The sequence below is a fragment of the Pteropus vampyrus genome, unplaced genomic scaffold (genome assembly GCF_000151845.1).
Source record: "Pteropus vampyrus isolate Shadow unplaced genomic scaffold, Pvam_2.0 Scaffold98, whole genome shotgun sequence".
NCBI classification, from domain to species: Eukaryota; Metazoa; Chordata; class Mammalia; order Chiroptera; family Pteropodidae; genus Pteropus; species Pteropus vampyrus.
In genome coordinates, this window is record NW_011888879.1 from 3,396,158 (window position 1) to 3,418,427 (window position 22,270).

The following is a 22,270-nucleotide window of genomic DNA, read 5'->3' on the forward strand; positions in this document are numbered from 1 at the left end:
GTAGACTAGAGTGATGTTCATATGAGACGTGAATTATGACCTCTGAGCAAGCTTTTAAATTCCATTTGGCAAGCACTTTCATAGAGCAAACAACAAAAACGAGAGGGTCAGATCAACCTGTGTTTATGGAAGCACCTATGATGTGTAGTTAATATCTATAATCCAGGAAAATATTCAGCACATAGTAGGAAACCACTGCTCATTTGTTTCCTCTGTATATTTCTAAATAAGAATGATACTGACTATAATTCTCTCATAGTCAATTTTATTATTACATTTAAGAGCAAGAGATCGGAAAGGCAAATGTCTAAACTTTTACTGTCCAATTAAATCCACAATCCTTATCATCACTAAAAGCTAAAATTTAAAACACCAATGAGAAAATTAGCCATGAAATTTATTCAATATGATTCAAAACAGTTCTGAATTAGACTTCGATTCAGTCATTTAAAAGAAACCATTAATATCTTAAGTTTTGACAGTTAGCAGAGCCATGTGTTTTCTCATATCTATTAAAATTTCTCGTCTCTAAAATACTGAATGTTATAAACATATAGTAGTGATGTTTATGAATAAAGAAAAAAAGTTTACAGCTGAAGTTACTTGTACTGCCCCGAATAGCAGAAGGAAGTTAGAAAAGGTGTAAATAAATAATCTTAAATGAAAAACAAATATGCTAAAAAAAAAAAAAAGCTATGGGGGACTGTGTTTAGATAAGAATAAGTTCGTATGACTGAATGAAAAGACAGGCCAAGTTTAAAAAAAAAATCCAAGGTGAATGCCTATGCCAATGATGAGAGAGAAGAGAAATTATTTTTTCAATAATTACCTTCAGGTTTATTCTCTTTTCTTATCAAGTATCTATGGATTATAATGACAATATACTTTGCCACCAGTCAAGATTCTAAATTTCTATCTATCACCACAGAACCTGAAACTTAAGAATTGTAAAATTGAAATATATATATATATATCGAACCTTATTTTAATATTTATTCTTTTGAAATTTTTGTTTAAAAATTCCATATGTGGAATTTTTAAAGGTAAAAAATTGTCTTTGTCTTATATTAGTTTTTAAATATTTTACTAAGAAGCCTAAAATCCATTATTTGAGTGCTTTTATTTTTTATAAAAGCAGCTTCATTTATTTTGAGTGTCTATAGTATATTAGAAATTTCACATATAAGATTTATCATCTTCATGAGACTCTTACAGGAGGTATTATCGGTGTCATTTTAAAGGTAAGGAAACTGAGGCCCAAAGAGGTCCAGTTTCACAGAGGTACTAAAAGTCAAGATTCCAAGCCAGGTTCACAAAATCGAAGCACTATGCACAGTGTCACACTGTTACTTAAGAAAGTGGCATGGTCGTAAAACTAGAAAGGTTTAAAATGAATAACTTAAAAAAGAATAACTGCAATGTATAGAGGATATCTACACGTGCATCTATCAATCTTTAAAACCACATTAATGTGTGTATTTTATCACAAGTAAACAAAAAATTAAAAACACATTAATAGAAATAAATTTTTTACATGCAGTGAGTTTTCCTAATAAAAGATTACCATTATATAATCATTTATATTATTATATACATTTCAGTAAAGTATAATTCACAAATGTTTTTATTTGGCTTTATAAACTTAGTGCTTTTTGACATTTAACTAAAAGATTAACGAAAAACAGACCATTCTTCTCATATTCTGTTTGATTTTCCCCTTCTCATCATAAAGCTGTAGTCTTCTTTTTTTTTTTTTTCCTTTTTAAATCCAAGATTTCATTTGAGAGAAAAATTATTGTGTGGGTCAATTTCCAGTTCTGGCATGTAGCTAAACACCAAGGTTCCAACCTTCCAGGTAAACTGACAGAAAGTTGTGTTTCTTAATTATTTCAAAGCACGTAGTTTTGCAAGATATTAACAGATGTCCTATATACAAAATAAGAGTTCCATGATCAAATAGGTTTGAGAAATTTAAGATTCAACAGTTTAAAGTAACGGGCAATTATATTGTGTGTCTCTTATTCTCCTTACTATGCCGTGGACTAACAGCACTTTTTAATGAAGCTGCTACTTAATCCTCACATCGGTATCTCTACTATTTCTATTTCATAAGTGTACTTGGAGGAAACAGTGAAGACTGTTGAATCCTCACTAACCTACGGTTCCATCAGGATCAGTCAGAGTTGCTAGTTTTAGTTTTACTCTAGTTTTCTCTCATCGTTAACTGAGGCTTATGCTAAGTAACTGCTCAAGAGTGTCCAGCCAATAAATCGTCCAGTCAGGATCCCAATGTAAGCCAGTCTGCTTTTAAAGTACTATACCTGAGGCACCTTTAAGTAGGACTTCTCATGCTCGTTAGAGTGCCCACTGCGTTTTGAAGAGGGGGATGCAGTTGTTAGTTTTCCAAATTTATTTGAACTCGAACTCAGTTTATTGCATAATATCTACTAAAATGTCACAGAGACTGAAAATGCCATTATGACATAATATCCTCCCATAACTTAAGCATACATGGTTTCCAGACCTGTGAATGAGTAATCCATTTTTTTGATAGGTATGGAAATAGGCTATATTTTACAATTATGACCATTTCCTTAAAGCAGTTTGGCTGTGGATATTTGTGATGGTCATTTTCTAAATATATCACACAGATTCAATTTACGACACACAAATATTTGGATGTTTGTGTTTTGAACTCTGGCCTAACTGAACTCATGTCTCAATTTCTTATTCCAGATGGTGTATGTCACAGTAAATAGTATAAATACAAAAGTAAATAAGAAAGAAGTCACGTAACTAATGAACAGCTTTGCCCAAATTAGTTTTTACAGGTATAAGACTATTTTGAAGTAAACAAATGAGGGGAATTTTGTCATCTTATTATTTCTCTTGTTTTCAAAAGATTGTATGCAAGGTATAGAAATAGGCACAAAAACGTGCAGTAAGTTTTTCTCATTTTACATTGAGAGGTTGTTTTAATGCTAAGATACTCATGTTTTAATCAGTATACACAAAATCATCATAAGGTAAACGAAAATGTAAGATTTTCTCAACATAATATCTAGAATAGATAAAAATCTCAATTCTCTTTTGGCATGGGGGTGCGAAAATAAAAGAGAAATACCTTAATGTCTTAATTAAATTATGTTTTTTAGCTATACGATAAGTAGGAGTTTTAATAAAGACTTTTTAAACTAAGATGATCACAGTTTATGATAAATCTTTTAACTTTTCATTCCACACACATGATAATCTTAAAACTTGGAAGGAGATAAATAACCAGAGGGTGATAAACAAAGTCTCTCTTAATAAAGGCAGTGTCTAAAAAGCACTTATCAATGTAGTAAATTCATTCTAAAATGCAGTAATTTTTAGCAATATCGGTCTGTAAATAATAAATTTGAATAAACTTGACACTGATCAAACTGGATTTTTGATTAAAATCTATATGCTATACACATTTTTTCAGTTGGATAAATACGAAATGAGTGAAATAGAATTTTAATGATATACACTAAGATATAAAATTTAAAAATTTTTCCAAAGATCTTTAATCTAAAACAATTTTAGTTAAAACATTTCAAAGTATCTCGACAAATCCGAAATTAAAATTTAACTAAAAATGCTGTATTTTATCTAGCAATCCTAACAATTCTGAATCTACATAAAATATTACAAAACTACCAGGAAGTTGTTAAAATGTGGAGAGCAGACCACTTGCTATGCAAACCGCAGAAGCAGCCTTGCGGGGTGATGTGATCAAAGCAATAACGCAAAACAGATGGAATCAAGTAAACACAAAGGAAAGTTCCATTTTTACATCAGCAAGACAATGACTAATGAAACTAGTGCTCGGAGGGAGTGTAGCAGAAGGAGAAGGCTTCTGAGCAATGTCCGGGGGCCTGTCCCAATTCTAACTCAGTTGAGTAATTTTAGGCCAAGACGATAACTATCTTCCATGATCTTTCTTTTCTATCCAGTAAAATTACTAAAAATTCTTTTTAACTCTACTGTAGGAGGCTAAGTTGTTTTTTAAAAGCCCATTCATTATTATTCATCCATAAAGCCTAAAACATAGGCTTTATGGATGAATAATAATGAATGGGCTTTTTTAAATTGGTATTGTAATGGACATAAATATAATCTTGTAACACAACACAAGAAAACTAATGTCACTGATGGTAAGGTCAAGTGTTTTTTTTTTTTTAATTTTTAAATGAATTTAAAAATGGACATTGAATTTATCACAAATAGACTTTCATGACAGTTCATATAAAAGGGTTTGGATCGAAGGTATAGAACCAGGTAGAAACTCATATCCTAGACTTTGATGCCATAAATATAAGGCAAAGTACAATGAGTTTCTACTCCTCTTGTTTGAAAAACAAGGGTAAATTTTGCTTTTGCAATTTCCCTTAAGCTCGAGCGACACATAAAAACAGCACTACCTAAACGACCAAGATCTAAAGCCATGTCCTAATTTTCACAAATATTGTATAGATACAATGATTAAACAAAGAGTAGTAGAAAGTTTGTTTGGAAAAATTCCATTTAAGTTTTTAGAGCATCCTGTCAACGTCCTTAGGCAGAAATGACATTTGGGAAGTTAAGGGAAGAGCGATGGTATGATGAAGTAGAAAAATTTAAGATGACAGGATCGTTACAAGAAAGGTTATTATGTATTGATTAGTCAACAAGTTAAATTCAACTTTTAATTCGAAACATGTATGAACTAAAGAATAAGGGAATTATTCTTTGGAATTCAACTAAGTGGTAAACCTGAAAGTGAGTCGGTTCTTACAGGTGGCCTTAAAAGAATTAACTAACATTGCCGAGAACTGGAGGGCCAGATTCATCATCCTGATGGACGCTGCAGACTGCGAGCCCCGGCCACTCCACTCCCAGGTCGCATGCCTTACTGCCCTGCTCTAGAGACGGTCTCAGGACCATGGTGCCTGACTCCCTTACAACTCCAAGTCTGGTTCTGCTGAGACCTGTCCTTTGCCAAGGAGAAACACCCACGTAAGTGGTGAGGGAGGAAATGAGGCAGAGGCTTTTAAGTTCCCGCTATTTCTACTGCCAGGCACGATGTGGGGGCATTTGTGGGAGTGATCCCGAAGTGCTTTTGAAACCATTTTTGGAAGCTCGGCCTGAAGCTCACTCCTCTAAGCTTTGGAACAACTTTGTAAACATCTAATTCCCTATTTTAAATCCCTTTCAGTTAAACAAGGGAACAAGGATCTAAAGTCCCTCTCTGTATTTCAATGAAAAACTTTTATGCCAATATGACTATGCCACCTTCTGTCCAATGTATTTTTTTTCTCAAAACACAGTAATTCAAAGCCTTTCACAGATTAAATGCATGTGTTTTTTTTTTGTAATTGAGTATAAATAAGCATTAATAATAACTAAAATTTTTCTCCACAGAGAAGGAAGAAAGATCTCTTGAACTAGCTTCCATGGATTATATTTTGTATATTTACCTGCTACAGCAGCATCCAGTTCATCTTCATCCAAGGAATCCTGTGTGGTGAAGTCTCTGAAAGGAGACAGTGGATAAGATGTATTGAGATTCAAGCCCAGCATGAAGTTGTGAACCTTCCCAGCACGTCCTTCCCTGGTATTGAATAGAGCTGAATCACTCATCAAGGCCATTATCATACGATGGACCCAACTTGCTTGATTATCATTTTGATATTCCCTTTCGGCATCTTCATTTTCAGTGCCTAAGGAAAAAGAAAGATCATTCATTAGACGGATTCTAAAATTTATTAAAAAAAAAAAAAAAAGATCTTTGGGCGACTGAGTGTTAAAATTAACAAAAGCTCTATGGCTTTTGATTTTAAAATGTTTATTTGCATAAATTAATACAGTATATATCTGTTAGTCATTCTTGTTCTTAAACTATTCTTACTTTACTGTTTACCTACAGTTCGTCTAACGGTCATAGTCTCGACTGTCACTTTGTCTATTCTTAGATTTCCAGGCAAACTTTTATTTTCTGCTTTCTCCCTTTCTCTATCCTTTTCTTCTTTTGTCCTGTCAATACACATACAAATACACAAACACAGACACACATACACACGAAAAATCCAAGTACCTAATCCTATCCACTTCATCAAGTTTCCTTCCCTATCTTGCTTCATAAACTTCCAGAAATTATGCAGACTGAGAACAGACAACTAAAGGATTCAACATATATTTCCTGCTCAATGAATGTTCTACGAACATTTCATCCCTGATTATCAAGTTTGGGGTTTAAAATCCTGTAATTTAAATATTTGCTTTGAAATATTTTAAAATTCAGCAGTTTCTAAGAGAAGCAGTTTTAAATGACTTTTTCCTTAAAACCTATGAATATGTTATTACTACTGGGAAGCTATGTTGTGTAGCTATTTAGAGTACTGTCTCCACAGTTAGACGGCCTTGATCTCAATCCTCTCACCACTGTTTACGAATTAGTTAACCCTTCTCGGCCTTCATTTCCTCATCAGGAAACCTCATAAGGCTGTCGTGAGGATGAACTGAGTTAGAGCATTCATGTAAATTTCTTAGAAAAGTGCTTGGCCCATATTAAATTCTTAATAAACACTAGTTAGCAGTAGAAATAGTTGTAGTAGAAGCAGCAGCAGCATAATTATCATCATCAATATTATTCACTCATAATCCAAATCTGAGAACACTATATGGTAGTGTGATCCCACCTGCCTAAATCATTTCTGGTCAGATTTCTGAAAACTCTATACAAATATATACAAAACTCTGTGTGTGTGTATGTGTGTGTTGAAAAAAAGGAGAATCTATGTTTGAAGTTCATAATTTCCAATACATGTTAACTAAACACACATAAAACCATAATAAATACTGATTTTAATATTCACAAAGATTAGCTTAACTGAGCTGAGTAAATGAAATGATCTTTCTGTCAGGAGCCAATCCAAATTACTACGTATTTACAAAAAAACCCAAACATATTCTTTTCTACTCCCACACTTTTCTAATGCCAAATATGACGAAGAAAGTCTTTTGCTAAAACAAATCAGGCTTTAAAATTAATGATTTATATCTCCAGTTATGCAGGATATGAATAAGATATTCGATTAGTTTCCAAATTATTTGGAGCTGCCACTTCATCGTCATCAGCAGCAGCATTTTTGTATTTATTAAGTAAACCCCACTTCTGTAATAGCAGAAGATCCTTTCCCTGTGATATATTTGAAAACGGCATCATTTGTGGAACGAGCCCAGCAGTGAACAGATAAATGATATCTATTGCTTATTAGCTATAAGACTAATAGTAAATTTCTATTTGCAGAGCATTTTGCAACTTAAAGCCCTTTGTGTGCATTTGCTAATTTGACTATTACAACAATTCTGTGAAAGCAGTTGAATGATGCCAGCAGGACAGTAGGCAAATAGGGACTAAAGACCAGACTGTGCACCACTGGCCCAGTCTTGTGCCTGGTTGAGAGCTTTGCCTGCCCAAGCCTGTATCCCTTTAAGGATGTTCACAAGAAGCTGCACTTTAACCAAGCTGTGGGCCTACGTAACTGCATTTCTCAGAGAAGGCATCTCCAATTTATACAGACTCATTTGATGAGGAAATAACAGACCAGTTATAAAAAGAAAATTTTAATTTTAGTGTTTTAGCAAGGATGAAACAGCTACTTCCGATAACTTACCATGGTTGTAGAATTCGCTAAGTTTTGGTCAAGAAATCACTTACTATCTTCTAAAATCTATATTCAGACTGTAATAGGATGTGTTCACCTAGTTGTTATAAAATCTGCTCTTTGATTTTTGTTTGTTCGTGTTTTATTTTGTTTTTGTACCATTGAGGACATTTGTAGAAATGGCCATGTCAAAACACTGTGTCAAAATGTAAAATGACCCCATTTGCAACAAATAATGCCTGATTCTTGCCTTATCCGTGCCCCGACTCCATCACTGACTATCCTGATCTACACCGAGCTGAAAGCTGCCCTGTCAAAATGTAAAGGAACTCGTTTATACTACAAAGTAATATATGCGACGACATAATCTCACCCCACTTCATTGCTGCTCCCTTCCTACGAGATGGAATGCTGGCAATGAGACAGGAACGGAGTTGAGAATATAATTTTTCAGATGTCACTTAAAAAAATTTTTAAAGATAAAATTTGAATTTTTTAAAGCCATGTGAAAATGCTCCCATATCACGATTTCCATGCTGAAATTCCAGTTCTCTAATCAGATTTAAAACAGAATTTTGTATTTCTACCATCTCAGCTTGTTCTCCATTTTCTCAATTGGTAATATTTTTGAGGTAGTAAAAAGAAAAGAAATAAGGGAGTATTTACGTGTTGCATATTTTATTACATAGACAGCATTAATTCTCTCTCTGAACTGAAAGCTATAATTTTATCAACTAGTGCCTTAAGCAGACACTACCATTACCACCTCCAGTGAGAGAACCAGAGGAAATAGTCATAATCCTTTCCGCATGGACTTCTGCCAGAGAAGTTTCCAGCTCTCTTACCTTTGGGTTCTTGTGATTCATCATCGCTATCCGAGCTATCATTACTCACGATATGCTTTGCCGTAATGTTTTCTGTGGAAAGAAAACAAATGAACTGAAAGATCTCAGGTGTCAAGACCCACAATCAAATTTACTGTAAGGAAGTAATTTCAGTAAAACCACAGTGAGATCTACTAGATTTACAAATCTAAATTTAGGTCAATTTAGTAAACCTAAGTTTATTAAATTTACTAGTATTTTCAAATTTCAAATAGTGGAAAACAAAATTTCCTAGGACATGAAAATTTAGTTTAAAATTTATTCATTCATGATTTAAATGGAAGAATTTTTGTTTATCTTAATTCTGACAGGAAGATTAACTCGATTATAGGAAGCTCCTTATTAGACTAAAAAAAGTATATTTTTCTTCGATTAAATACGTTCAATGGTGTTTATAAAGGCAAATTCAGGGTAAGACCAAAATCTACAAGGGGGCTACAGAACAGTTTCATCAAAATAAATGAAAGCTACTAATATAAGGTATCTTCTAATTTTCAATAATACTGAAAATCATCTGTTGAAATGTTCCTCTTGGTGTCAAAAATGTGTGCTTCTTCAGAATATATTAAGAGAGCAGTTATAAAAACTAAAATACAAACCATAAATCCTTAAAATAACGACAGGAGTAAACTTTAACATAATAACTAGCTGTCTTTTTTCAAGTAAAAAGTACCTAAATTATGGAGTCCACAGACCATTCTTATAATCATTATTTACAGGAAAATCAAATTTTCTTTGGACACTTACATGAAATTGCTTTCTGCATAGTGACTTTTTTTCCTTTTATTAGTCAATAGATTTTATTTTTAATTTTAAGAAACTGACTCCAAATTCATCATTTTCAGTGACAGAATCATTTTGGGGTTTTAAACTCTGAGAACTACAGGTATAGCTTTTGGTTTCCCCATATTGTTCTACACATGTTTATTATACCTGCGTAAATGTCATGTACATAAATGATCAAGATTATATAATGGAAGGGTTAATAAATACTTGAGGCAATAGATTTTTTTAATTTTTAGATTTAAAAAATTTTACTGGCATAATTACACATATAAAATTCAATAAAAGAATTTATGTTCACTGGCTAATGTTATTATACATTTCATGACTATCGGAGAAAATAATTTTGGTGTATAGAGGAAGGAGCATGTTAAGAAACAGTCCACTCCAGGTGTCATATACATTAATTGTGTTTCTGGTCCCACATGTATTCTAGCAAGACAAAATTTTCTTTCTTTAAGCATTTTTTGGGTCATATTATAAGATGGTTCGCCAAAATATTTTCTTCTCCATAAAGAAGTTTTTATTATATAAATAGCAAAATATTCTGAATTTATCTGTTTTCCATCACTACTTTATAATGTATAGCTCCATCTGTTCAAAAGCTTAGACTGCTCACATTTAAAAATCCTTGCGAATGTAAAAAAAAATTAATTTAGAGTTATCTGATTGTGGTCTGATTTACCTCAAAGTCTTTCTTCAGAAGGGAGGGAAAACAAAACTAAAACCACTCTAAACACCCCTGTAAGAGGTAGACTTTAGTTGGCCAACAGATGAAAGAATCACCAGGAGTCTTCAGATTCAACTCGGTCACCTCTCTGGTCTCATTCCTGGAAACTCTTCTCTAATCTAAGGTAACACACATCCTGCTGACCAGGGTCCTCATGTCCACAGTATTCCCCCTAAGTCTGACACCCAGAACAAGTAAATAATCTGCCAAACTGCTGGCCTCAAAAGGGAGGTCTCACAACAAAGAATATTCTCAAGACTATTTAATATAAACATTCTTCTTTTCCTTGGCCTTCAGCCATTGTTTTCCCCACCTTCAAATGTGTTATTTCAGTTCTATTTTCTTCCTGCCTTAGGAGGAAAAAATAACAAACCCTAGGTTTATCTGGATTATTCAACAGAGAAGGAACACAGAGAAGCAAGACCCATCACATGTGGTACCGTGTGGTACTTTTATTCTTTTTCCTTTTTTTTTTTCCTGAAATCTTCACATAAGTTAGAGAAGAGTTAGTTATTTTCACAAAATTAGAGTCGAGAACACTATACCAGAATAATAATGTTCATTAAAATAAATGAAGTCAGAGTATTTAGCATTAGTTACTCTTAAGACAATGCGGCTCTGTAGTTAAGAAGTAATGTACATACTGTTCTTAGGAGACACTTAGGTTGATTCAACCAAATTATTGATACCTTTAGAACATTCCATTTTTATGATTATTTACTTTTCTCAACATATATCTGTTAATGAAATTTATCAAGGTAGCATAATTACGATCAAAGTAAGCATGTTTTTATAATACCTAATTCTTCCTCCATGGTGGAACCTTTATTTTGTGAACTGGAAACTCCCAAGACTCTGTTGAACAATATAGAAAAGGCGCTGCCCCAGACACCTAAAATAAAGCGAAACCAGAGAACAACTTAGAATGCACCAAGATTCAAAACAGACATACTAGTAGTATTTTGATCACTTACCCATTAAGAAATGCAAGGGGTTTTCTTCGTATTTCTTCACAACTTTTCCCATAAAAAATTTGCTTCCAAATAAGTCAGGAGCCATAAAAGTACCATATTTAGCCATGCCAATCTCATATGGACTAAATTCAACCCAATCTGAAAGCATCCAAATAAAAAAAAAAATTCAATCCACTAATAGGAAAATACTACAGACATGTGCACAGACAGTTAAAGATCACTTCAACAATGCCATGATTATTCTCATTCATTTATTTTAAAAGTTTTTTTTAAATAACCACATGCCTATTATGTAGAAGGCATTATATAGAAGTTGAAATTGGGGAAAAAAGCTTATAGATGAATAAGATGAGAACACAAAAGCATTCCTTCTAATTTGCACAAATCGAATACTTTTTTGCATTTAAAAATTCACATATCTTTTACAAATTTATCTTAACTCTAAAAAAATGGAAAACTAAAAACTGTCCTCTCAGATTTAAAATCCATAAAGGAGATAGATTTAAACTCTTCTTGGTAATGCAGACGAACTACTAAAATGGGAGACAGTGTTTCTAACATTTGCCTTTTCTTCACCTTTCCTCAACTTTGCTTATTAACCATTCTTCCAACTCACGAGATTATAATACCAAGTTTTAATGCTGAATATCTTAAGAAATACATAGTAATAAGGTCAATAGAGTATACTTTCTAACAGCAGAAGCTCTGAAGCCAGAGCCCTGGGTTCAAATCCCATTCTGCTGCTTACCAACTGTGCAACCTTGGGTAGACTACTTGTGTTCCCTGTGTCTTAGTTCCTTAATCTGTAAAATGTGAATAAAATCAGTAGTTTGTAGAACTGTCATGAGGATATAATGAATTAAGAAATGTAAAGAGTTTACAAGAGGACACAACACATTTTAATCACTGAATAAATGGTAGTCACTATGATATTTCTTGTATGTCTCTGGCTAGAATATGTCTAATAATTATTTGAATCTTGATGTATTTAACAGAATTCCAGGTTTCTGACTCCCACTTTCTACACTTGCCTCTCTCAGTCTTCCTCTTCATGGTAAATGGTACTACTTTTCATACATACCACTATTCATACTTTAGAATTATCATTGAGGATTCTCTTTCCCTTATATTTCACATGCAAATATCAAGTTCTATAGGCTCTATTATCACGTATGGTTAGAAACTTATTCCTTTGTCCACCATGACAAGCTCTCAAATTCTCTCCCATGGATCTTCACCATAGCCTCCTGAAATATCTCTTCCCTCTTCCCCTACTGTCTTTCTGATACTCTGTAGCTGGAAAATAGTTTTGAAAGTTCAAGTCATAGCATACAATGCCAGCTGAAAGCTTTCCAATGACTTCCCATTACACTGAAAATAAAAACATAACTGACAAGGCTTCGTGATGGTCTGGCTTATGCTCCCTGCTGGACCACACACTCTAACCAATCTCCCATCATGTTTGTCTTGCTTATTTCACTTTGGCCACACAAGCCTTCTTAATGTTCCTCATAGAGACCAAGCTCATGCCCACCTTGGTGCCTTCATGCTTCCTATTCCTTTCTGCAATTATAAAGCTTCTTTTTCTTAACCTTTAGTTCGAGGTCTTTGTTGCCCATCCCCCATTGGATACTATTACCACCCAACCCTGTATAACCAATAACCCTCTCCCCTCCTTCATTTTTTGTTTGTTTGTTTTTTTCCTTTCTGAAATTATAACTTGTTTACATGCTTTACCCAACAATCCCAAATTCAAATAACTCCAAATCCAAAAATTTTTTTTCCTGTTAATTTGGTGGTAAAAACTGACCTGAACTCATTTAGCAGAAAAACCAGTCTTAAAATGATATGAAGCTTAATCTTTATTTATCACACTCAATCTGAATATTGATACATTTTACTGGAGAAATCACTCTATTTGATTATAAGACTCCAGTGAGAGTATTATGCAATATACAATTTTTTTAAAATTTTAAATGTAAAATATTCTGAATTTTAAAACATCTGTTTCCAAAGTTTGGAAAAGAAATTGTGGATATATATTTACTATTTACTCAGTGGTAGATCAGAACATTCTACTTTCATGAAAAGGGCGATAAAATCACAATTGCGATGAGGACACATTTATTTATAATTCATTTCAAATCAAAGCCAATGGCATATATACCCTTCATCAGAAAGTTCTGTATTTTATAGTTAGTGAGACGTGACTCGCAGTAAATTAGAGGCTGTTAGGAAAATTTCTATATCACTAAGAGTAATTTCTTATTACTGAATTTCACACCCTTCTCTTGGGTACTGAAGCATAATCTCCTGGTTCCTACTTCCCTCTCCATCTTCTTATTAATGCTGTGGCTTGTGCACACAGTAATTATAGACATTCTCAAGAGGTAAGATTTGCTGTCTAATCCTTACTAAAGAACTGACCATAGTAGTATTTGTCTATTATTCTCTTACTGTTAACTTGTACATTTCGAGTCTGAACCTCTCTCTTGCACCTCTGTCTACCTATTTCCAACTTTCTGCTGCGCTTGGATCTGCCTTCATCACATCCCACTACACTTGCCTGGAAAGGAATTCGTCGCTTCTCCTCTCAGTCTAGTTTACCTGTTTCTATAAACTATAGTATCACATCCTCCGTAAAAACCAAATATCTTTTAACTGAAACCACTCACAGCAAATCATCAGCACATCTCACTAGTAACATTTAGATTTTTCATATCTATCTTCTCCTCCTTTTCCTTATCAGTATCTCCCTAGTTCTAAGCCCTTATTACAAAAACAGAGTGATATCACTGTTTTCAATTTCTTTTCTTTCCAATCTACCCATATGAATCATCAAAATGCTTTTTTCAAAAACATTACTTAAATCATTGTATTGCCCTACCCAAAAGCATTAACTATTTCCTATTATCATCATAATCTAATAAAAACATTTGTCTGGAGTTCAAATCTTTCTGTAGCTTGACATTAACAGTTTTGCCAAGTATATCACCTACTCTTCACCAGTTCATTCCAAGGCTAGTGTTTTGTTACTGCTCCCCACAGCATTCTTTTGGCTTCCCTTCTGAGCATTTTCTCATACTGTTTTATGCAAAGGTAACTTTTCATCTCCAGATCTTTGCAAGTTCAGCTTGAAAGCATGTTCCATCACCCTCATGAAGTCTTTTTATGACTATACTGAATATCTTTGATATCTTCCACTTATGTCACTTCTACACATTTAAACAGACAATAATATTCTACATGTATGGCTCATTAATTTTTTTTACTCCATCTTTTGTCTCGTTAATAAGATTGTCACTTTCTTGAAGAAAAGTACTATAGTTTTACTCTTTTAGTGTCTATCAAAGAACTTAACATGATGTAGAGTCAATGAGTTGTGCTCAGTAAATGCAACTTATTGACCAATGGAAATTTTTAAATAAAAGTTTTAAGCTCTGTCAACAATGTAGTGAAGTGGAGGAGTCAAAAATATTTAACAGTTCAAACGACTAATGTTTATTTGTTGAAAATCTTCACAAGGGGAAATGTTTAAAATTATTCTAAGAGGGAAGAAAAACATTCTCCGATATTGTTGAAGAAAAGTTGATAAAACTTCTGTAAGCTAGTATGGTTCTTTGATTTTTAAAAATATAATTCAGATATTTCAACTTTTTCTCCTCGAATATCCATTTTTTAATTGAATATCCATTTTTAATCAAAGCAAATTTCAAAGGCATAAAGTGTAGATGTCTCCACTCTTTTTTTTCCCTCAATAACTCAAGCTACTTGAACTCTCATAACATGCAACTCTGAATGTCTTATCGGGGTACAAGATCCACATAACTAATGTTTGATGGCTTCGTCCAACTCTGTGGAAAGAAATAGCTTGAACCTCATTATCACAGAAGCTTCATTAATGGTTTACTGCTCATCTCAGCAACAATATCACAGTTAGCCAGATGGCCCAAATCAGACATATCTAGGCCTAAGGTTACTAACTGAATGTAAAACAGCCTTTTCTCACTCTGGATGATTCCAAAATATTCGCTCGCTGAAATATTATTTATTCTTTAATTATTTTAGTCAGGTTTTCTCTAGAGAATGACTACCGACTAAAAGTTCAGAATGAAAAAGGCAACTGTGAAAATGCCATAACAATCATAACGATAGTAATAAAACTATTATATTTTTGTCTTTTTATCATAGTCAGTCTTATGCATATCTCGTGGAATTGTCTTAATAGCTTTGTAAGATAAATCTGATTAATTAATATTAATATCTTTTTCTTTAATAATGAAGAAAATAAGAATCAGAGAGATTAAATGACCTGCCTAAGGTATTTCAGCTTAGAAGTAAGTCGAGGCTTCCAAATGAGTGTGGTGCTTGTTTGACCATATCATAATGTTTCTGGGGTAAAATATGGCTTATTTGGTTATGTACAGAATTGACCAGCATGCTAATGGTATTTATCAGCCAATTTCCAAACATTCCAAGACAATAGCCATAGGAAAGCAAAAAAATGACTCAAATGAACAAAAACCAGTTGCACAACGGCACAAACTTTCTTTATGTCGTGAAATCTCAGCTTTCCTATGACTGCCATGACAGTCAGTGTGGTTCCTTTTGCTGCTGAGCACAGCCCAGGTTTCCTAGACTCCTGCTGCATTCCTCACCCCCACCCAGTGATTAAATTTGCCTTGCATATACAGATCCTATTCATCCTTAAGATTCAGATCTCTGGCTTTTCTTATACATACTCTAACTTGCTAAGATTTCCTGAAACTTAAACTGGGCTTTATCTCATTTCCTTATCAAGACACTATGAGGAGAGTCTCATCCTTCATTAACAGATGAGGAAACTGAGGTCAAAAGGTGTTATGGTTCCTTGGCAAGGGACCAGTGTGTCGTAATATTCCATTCTTTCTTGAGCCTTAACTTCTTTAATCATTATTGTAAATTTTCCAAACAGATTACCAGGTCTTAGAGAATGATGTACTGTCTTGGGGGAGGGGAGTTCACGCTTAGCCTGGACCTGCTACATTCAAAGGGTCAGTAATCAAAGAAGCTAATGTTTTTATGGATAGTACGAAGAATTTTTGAGACCAGTTTTCAGCTCTGTTACTTACTACTATGTGGCAATATGCAAATCATTTATTCTTTCTGAGGTTTTGTTTTTCTCTTTTGTGAGGCTGAGTTAAAAAATCTCTCCCTCCCTGGGTTGTAGTAAAAATTGAATAAGACAATAAATATAAGTGCTTTTTGAACTATAAGCATGATAAACATTTTAGTCAATATAACTTATAAACATTTTTTGAATAAATAAATTCCAGGTACACTGCATTTTATAAACAATTTGAAATTTTTGCCTGAGAGTAATCAGTTGAGGAAAAAAAGGAGACTTGGTAAAACTACAAAAGGATTATGGATCTACATTTATTAATTACATGACACTCATAATGATTTTTTAAGCTCATGGTGTAACTGATGTCATTGAGATACTTTCCCTAAAAATACAAGGGACCTTTCCAGCCAAAGTCAGAAATGCTGCCACACTGCAGAGTAGAATAGGTAGAAGTCCCCAGAAGTATGTCACATACTTTTAGGGCACAGAACGAGAAGCAAAGCTGCAGAAGAAACAAGTGTTTACATCTGAGATTTAACAAAATGAGGCATTTATTCACCAGCTGCCACAGTATAGACTAGTACCTTTTAGGTGCTGAATTATAAAAATTAGAATAGTGCTTTGAATGATAAATGTATATCATATTATCCAATTTAATAACAATGTAAGTGGCAAGCAAAAGAATATGTATTTCCTGAAAGTGCTAGGCATACTGTTTTGTTGAAAATCTTTGAAAATAAGTAATTAAAATTGAGTTGTTGATTACGTCTATGATTTATTTTTTATAATTTATTTTTTATTTCACTAATATCAATGAAGTTATATTAGTAATTAGTTTCATGGGGTACTCTCTACAACCAGAAAACAATCTAGCTTAATATCCTCTTGTATTTTCAAATGTTTTTATGTTACAGAAAATACATTAAAATAAGCAACTGAAATTGCTTCCTTAAAAAAAATCATTAGAAACCACAGGTCAAAGGTTGCAGGAAATGTTTTGAAAGAAGGAATTACATACCTGCGAACATCAGTTCTGAAACATCGGGTTTGACATGCAGACAGGTGAAAAGAGGTAACGGGCATTGTGCAGTATTGACTTTTTCCTTCAAACTACTCAAGGTAATGTTCATTCTCTGTCCACAGAAGAAACAAAGAAATGGCTTTAAATATACAAAATGAAAAGTATTCAAAATCTTACTTCCCATCAAGATACTTAATTCTTTAAATAATAAAACTAAGTCTCATTACTTCAGAAATCCATGGTCCTGAATAAACAGCGAGAAGTAAGCTCTTTGAAAGTAATTGTCTTCATTCTAAAAACAATTCATATCTTTAGAGACTGTGTCTACATTTGAAGTGGAGAACAATTTGGCGGCTATGAAGCCCAGAAAGAATTTAGCCCTAGATTTCCTGGCACAGACTCTATCTCCCTGTGTTATCTTCAGATGAAATGTCACACTACGGTCTTATGTCAAATAAATTTGTTCCATGTGATTCACTATGTTTTCTGACTCTCTCCAGGCAATCTCTATTTTTCCTCTACCATTAAAATGTTATTTTTATTCTCCTTCTTATCTATAAAAATTGCCATTTGGGAGAATGAGGAGTTAAGAGTTAAAATGTCTATTTTTCCAAAGAAAAGGAATATAAAAGTACTTCCCTACACATTAAAACTGATACACAGTTAGAATGAATTAGTGAGCATTAGTTTGAAATGTAGAAGACTTATGTCTGGCAGGGACTATGTGCTCAATACATATTGTTGATGGGATAAGTTGAGTTAAGTGACTTTTACAAAACATCATACTTTGTTTTATTTAAAACATTATAATATACATAATCTACTTGTAGCAAAAGGATGGTAGATTGAGCTATAGCTTACATTGTGAATTAGTGTTTCTCCTATTAACATCCCAAAGATATCAGTAAAAGTGACAGGTTGTCCAGACCTTTTCTTCTTCCATAAAGACTCAACATATCTTTTAACTTTCTGTGGTGTGAGAAGTAAAAGGGGGTTATAGCTAACATTTTTCATTAGCTCTTCATTAATCTCCTCTGGCCCTTTCTCTGGAAAATCAGGGTGAGAATATAAGGTTGACATGTACCTGTAAAGAAAACAAAAGATAATTCGTAAAGATAAAGGGTATTACATAGTCTGCAAAGGAAGTAGGCACTCTCTGTCTTCAGAAAAATAAAGAATGATAGAAAGAGTTGGTTAACTTATTTATCTGATTGATGATATTAACCCATTTAAAGAAAGAATGCATTAGTTAGAAAGTAGTTGGTCTACAATGGAAGCAAAGTGAAGGAGAGGTTTCAGAGGCAAAACTGAAATTCCCATGCATGGTCCAGAAGGGAGGATGTCTACCATCTAGTCTCCAGGATGGGGTATCACTATCAGACTATAAGAGACTGATAAAACATGTGAGCCATGTAAGTAAGTTGACTTGTCTGGGTATAATACTAGTCAAGCAATCAGACAATTTGACTTTCGATGATGATTTTCAACAGGTAGAAAAAGTGCTGTATGAATTGTTGTGAATACCTAATGCCGACAAATGTGGTTTTTAATTGTCCACTGGCCAATTAGACAAAATCCCAAACCTTGCCAGCTGTAGATCTCAAAATTTCTGAGTATACAAATCTGACGGTGAAATCCTGGAGAGGAATAGGTCTTTAAGGTAAATGCTTTCTTACGAATATTCTTGGCCATTAGCCATTTGGCCACTTCCAGTGATACTAGAAATTACCTTGTGCCTTGGTACTTGATATTTGAATGATAAACATTAAGTTACCACCCTCCTTTCTATGAACCAATACTCCTAGAACTATAGCTCTTATAGTGAATATTCATTATTAATTTACTTATTTGTCTCCCTTAATAAGTTAAGAGAGTTAATAAGCTGTGGCCTCCTACGGGAAAACTTTGTTCATCTGTTTTAGCGTCAATGACTAGTAAACACATGGTATATGGCAAGCACAGTTTTTTGAACTGTTGAACTGAGATCAAAATAATGAAAGAAACAAATACTCCATCATTTCATCCAATCAAGGGGAAAAGAGCACATATTTTAATCTCTTGTTTTCTTGACATTCGAATCAAGATGACTGCCATAATGGCTTAACTTTTCTTCATGGAGAGGAAAAAACTAACTCTTGTTGGGTCTCTGCTATGTTCTAGGCCTGTGTTGGTTAATTGCTCATAAGCTGTTGTCTTGAAGACTTGCAAGAGCTTTCAATTCTTTTATTTTAAGATGAGCAAAGAGAGAATTGCTCAATTAAAATAATAGGTTCACAGTTCCCCAATTAATAACAGAAGAACTAGAATTTAAAATTTGTCCTCTTCTCTGATAGGCTTTACTTTTTTTTTAATCTTTTAAATAAGATTACAGTTCTTAGAGACTAAACTATTTACTCTTCACATTAAATTAGAATTTCTTGTTGGATTTGGAGTTCTTTGGAAACAAATTGAGAATAATTATAAGTTAACACATGGAGAGTGATGATAGACCTAAAATGAAATACATGCTCTGCAAAAAAAAAAATTTAAAATTCTTTAAAGATCTTTATTATACATAGTGGATTCCTAACATTTCCACAAGCATGTGATAAAGATAAATCAAATGCACTTATTCTAAAGTCAAGCTTGGTATAATCACCAAATATCTATAAACAATACATCTTATATTGCTTGAGAGATACAGAGTCCATCTATTCCAAGTTCTATCATATGATTCACTCAAATCAACAAAGATCTTATTTTTCTGGACTGCATCATATATTTCAATAAAGCCACATGGTGGTATAAAGATATTGGTTTATATTTAAGGACATAATAAAAACAGGAAAATAAATCATTCCTCTGAGCTTCTAACTGGTCAATTCTGGAACTGTTTAGGATATGCTTCATTCTTTATGAGGACACTAAGGAGTTCTTTACTGATCTTATTATCAAGAATAATTTCTACCTCTATGGGCCATTGGCTTTCCCTTAACTTATTATATACTTGTAAATAGTTAAAATTTTGCCTTGAATTCTAGAATGCCTAACCCAAGCCTGTGTCTCATGTCTCCCAAAGCTATATAGGTTATAGCATGAATTTTTAATCTAATTTCCATTTCTATTTATTTTCATCTTTTTTCACTTCTATCTTTATTGTATGTGATCCAGTTCTATTTTATAACAAGACATACTAAATCTTTTCCTTAATGAAGCAGGGTAAAAATAAGGCAAAGAATCAAATAAACACTTAATGTCAACAGAAATCAATTTAGTCACAAAATGATTTTTTTTTTTCGAAAACGTAGGTGAAAAGGAAATGATATGATCATTTTGCTATTGTAAGCTGTCATTTCTAACTAACTGTTCAGCAGGATGATGTAATTACTCAACTCTCATTTATATTATTTAAGACTTCCCTTCTATGTTTACTAAGTCTTTAAATGAGTCAACTTATAATTTTATCAAGTACCATGGATTGCCTCCAGCAAGATCTGAAGGCTCTTCTCTTCCTCTCCTCCCAATGTTAGCCACTGGATCTAGATTAAGAAAATCCTTCCTCTGGATTGGGGGACTGCTCAAAAGGTAGATTCTGTGCCACAGTTTCAAAAGTAGAACTTTTTAAGAGGTCAAAATGTATATGGATGTCAGCCCAATTCTCTCTTTTTGTTCCAGGTGGCAAGTCATTTCTGCTTCCAAAGGTTGAAGTAAACTCATTTACTCAGGCAGTCTCTCTCGCCCCTTTCTGTCTCTCTTTCCCTCTCATGAAGCAGTCAGCCTGAGAAAACAAGCCCTAAGAGAGACAGTAAGACCTAAATACACTCAACCATTGACAGTGGTCTGGTATTCCTGTTTGTTCAACTTTATGAACCCATATTCCTTAGAATCCACGAGTGTGAGTTGGACAGATTTTTCATGATGTCACTGTAGTGACATCCAAGACTTGGGGTTTGGCTTTGATGACAACTAAAGATAGAACAGTTGGTCAGTTTTCCTTAAATAATTTTCTTTACTTTCTTTGTTTCCTTGGTTGCTCCAAAGCAAGATTCTGTTATTACTGGCTTCTGTGGACACTACCATCTACAGCACAGAAACATCACCCCAATTTGCAACTCTAGAGTTAAACCTTAATTTTCACCTCTTTCCAATAAATGACTCCCAACTGAACCAATTAAATTTCAAAATCTAAGTATTTTAGACATAACAGGGCTTCTGTAAACAATAAAATAGTTAATTATTAAATAGTTAATAAAGGGTCTTCCATTGATCTATAAATCTGAAAATATCTGCCTCTCATTTTTCAACAAGTTTATATGATGGGACATCTCATTCTCTCCATATGAATGCATTTTAGGTTAAGTGTGAAAATTTTAAAGTTAAACCATGTCAGAGAACAAGAAATTCGCAGCTCAGTCTCTGTTTCCATATCACATAGTCAATGTTTTAAAATATCAGTGTCTGAGCCCCAAGGACTTGCCAAATCAGAATCTTCAGGGGCAAACATTTAGAATTTCTGTGCTTTAATGTGCCAGAAGTGATTCTCATACGCAACTAAAATTTGAAATGACTTGAGAAGACTTTCAACATTTGCGAAGCAGATATCCTGAAACTCTACAGAAATCCTTATATTAATTGTTCTGTAAAATGTAGTTACTTACACAAGTCTTCATTTAGCCATTAAAAATTTAATAAATGGGAGAGATTCATTAGTGACTAAGACAAGAATAGTCCCCATTTCAAACAATGTATTTTCTCCCACATAGCTCTTGATCTTTTGCCTGTCACCACTCATGTGACAATTTCTGTTAAAATTAAAATTTTCTTTTACAATATTCCAGGAATTCTTCAGACTATTAAGCTGAAAGTTCTCATTCTTGAATTCCATTTTAGTCAGTTTAATGAATTGGGCCCATAGGCAGAGCTGCTCCCACTTCTCTTTAGAAGGTAATTGACACACAAACAGGGCATTCAATATCCAATAGCCTCTCATGATACTACAAATGAATAGCTGGACAGAGGAAGAGAACTGAGCTGAGCGAGAGAACATGGAATTACGATCATGAGTCTCCTAGTTCACTCATGTCAGTTCCCCTGGTTAGCTAATACATATATTTAATGT

General features: G+C 33.5%; 1 protein-coding gene across 1 annotated transcript in view; it reads right to left on the minus strand.

The window, feature by feature from the left end:
* Window positions 1–22,270, minus strand: part of PLA2G4A (phospholipase A2 group IVA) — a 131,272-nt gene that overhangs the window by 19,565 nt on the left and 89,437 nt on the right. The window contains exons 9-14 of the mRNA XM_011364565.2: window positions 18,034–18,256; window positions 17,170–17,284; window positions 11,045–11,182; window positions 10,870–10,962; window positions 8,519–8,590; window positions 5,484–5,726 (exon numbers count right to left, since the gene is read on the minus strand). Coding sequence (XP_011362867.1) covers window positions 5,484–5,726; window positions 8,519–8,590; window positions 10,870–10,962; window positions 11,045–11,182; window positions 17,170–17,284; window positions 18,034–18,256 — 884 coding nt within the window. The remainder of the gene's footprint in view (window positions 1–5,483; window positions 5,727–8,518; window positions 8,591–10,869; window positions 10,963–11,044; window positions 11,183–17,169; window positions 17,285–18,033; window positions 18,257–22,270) is intronic.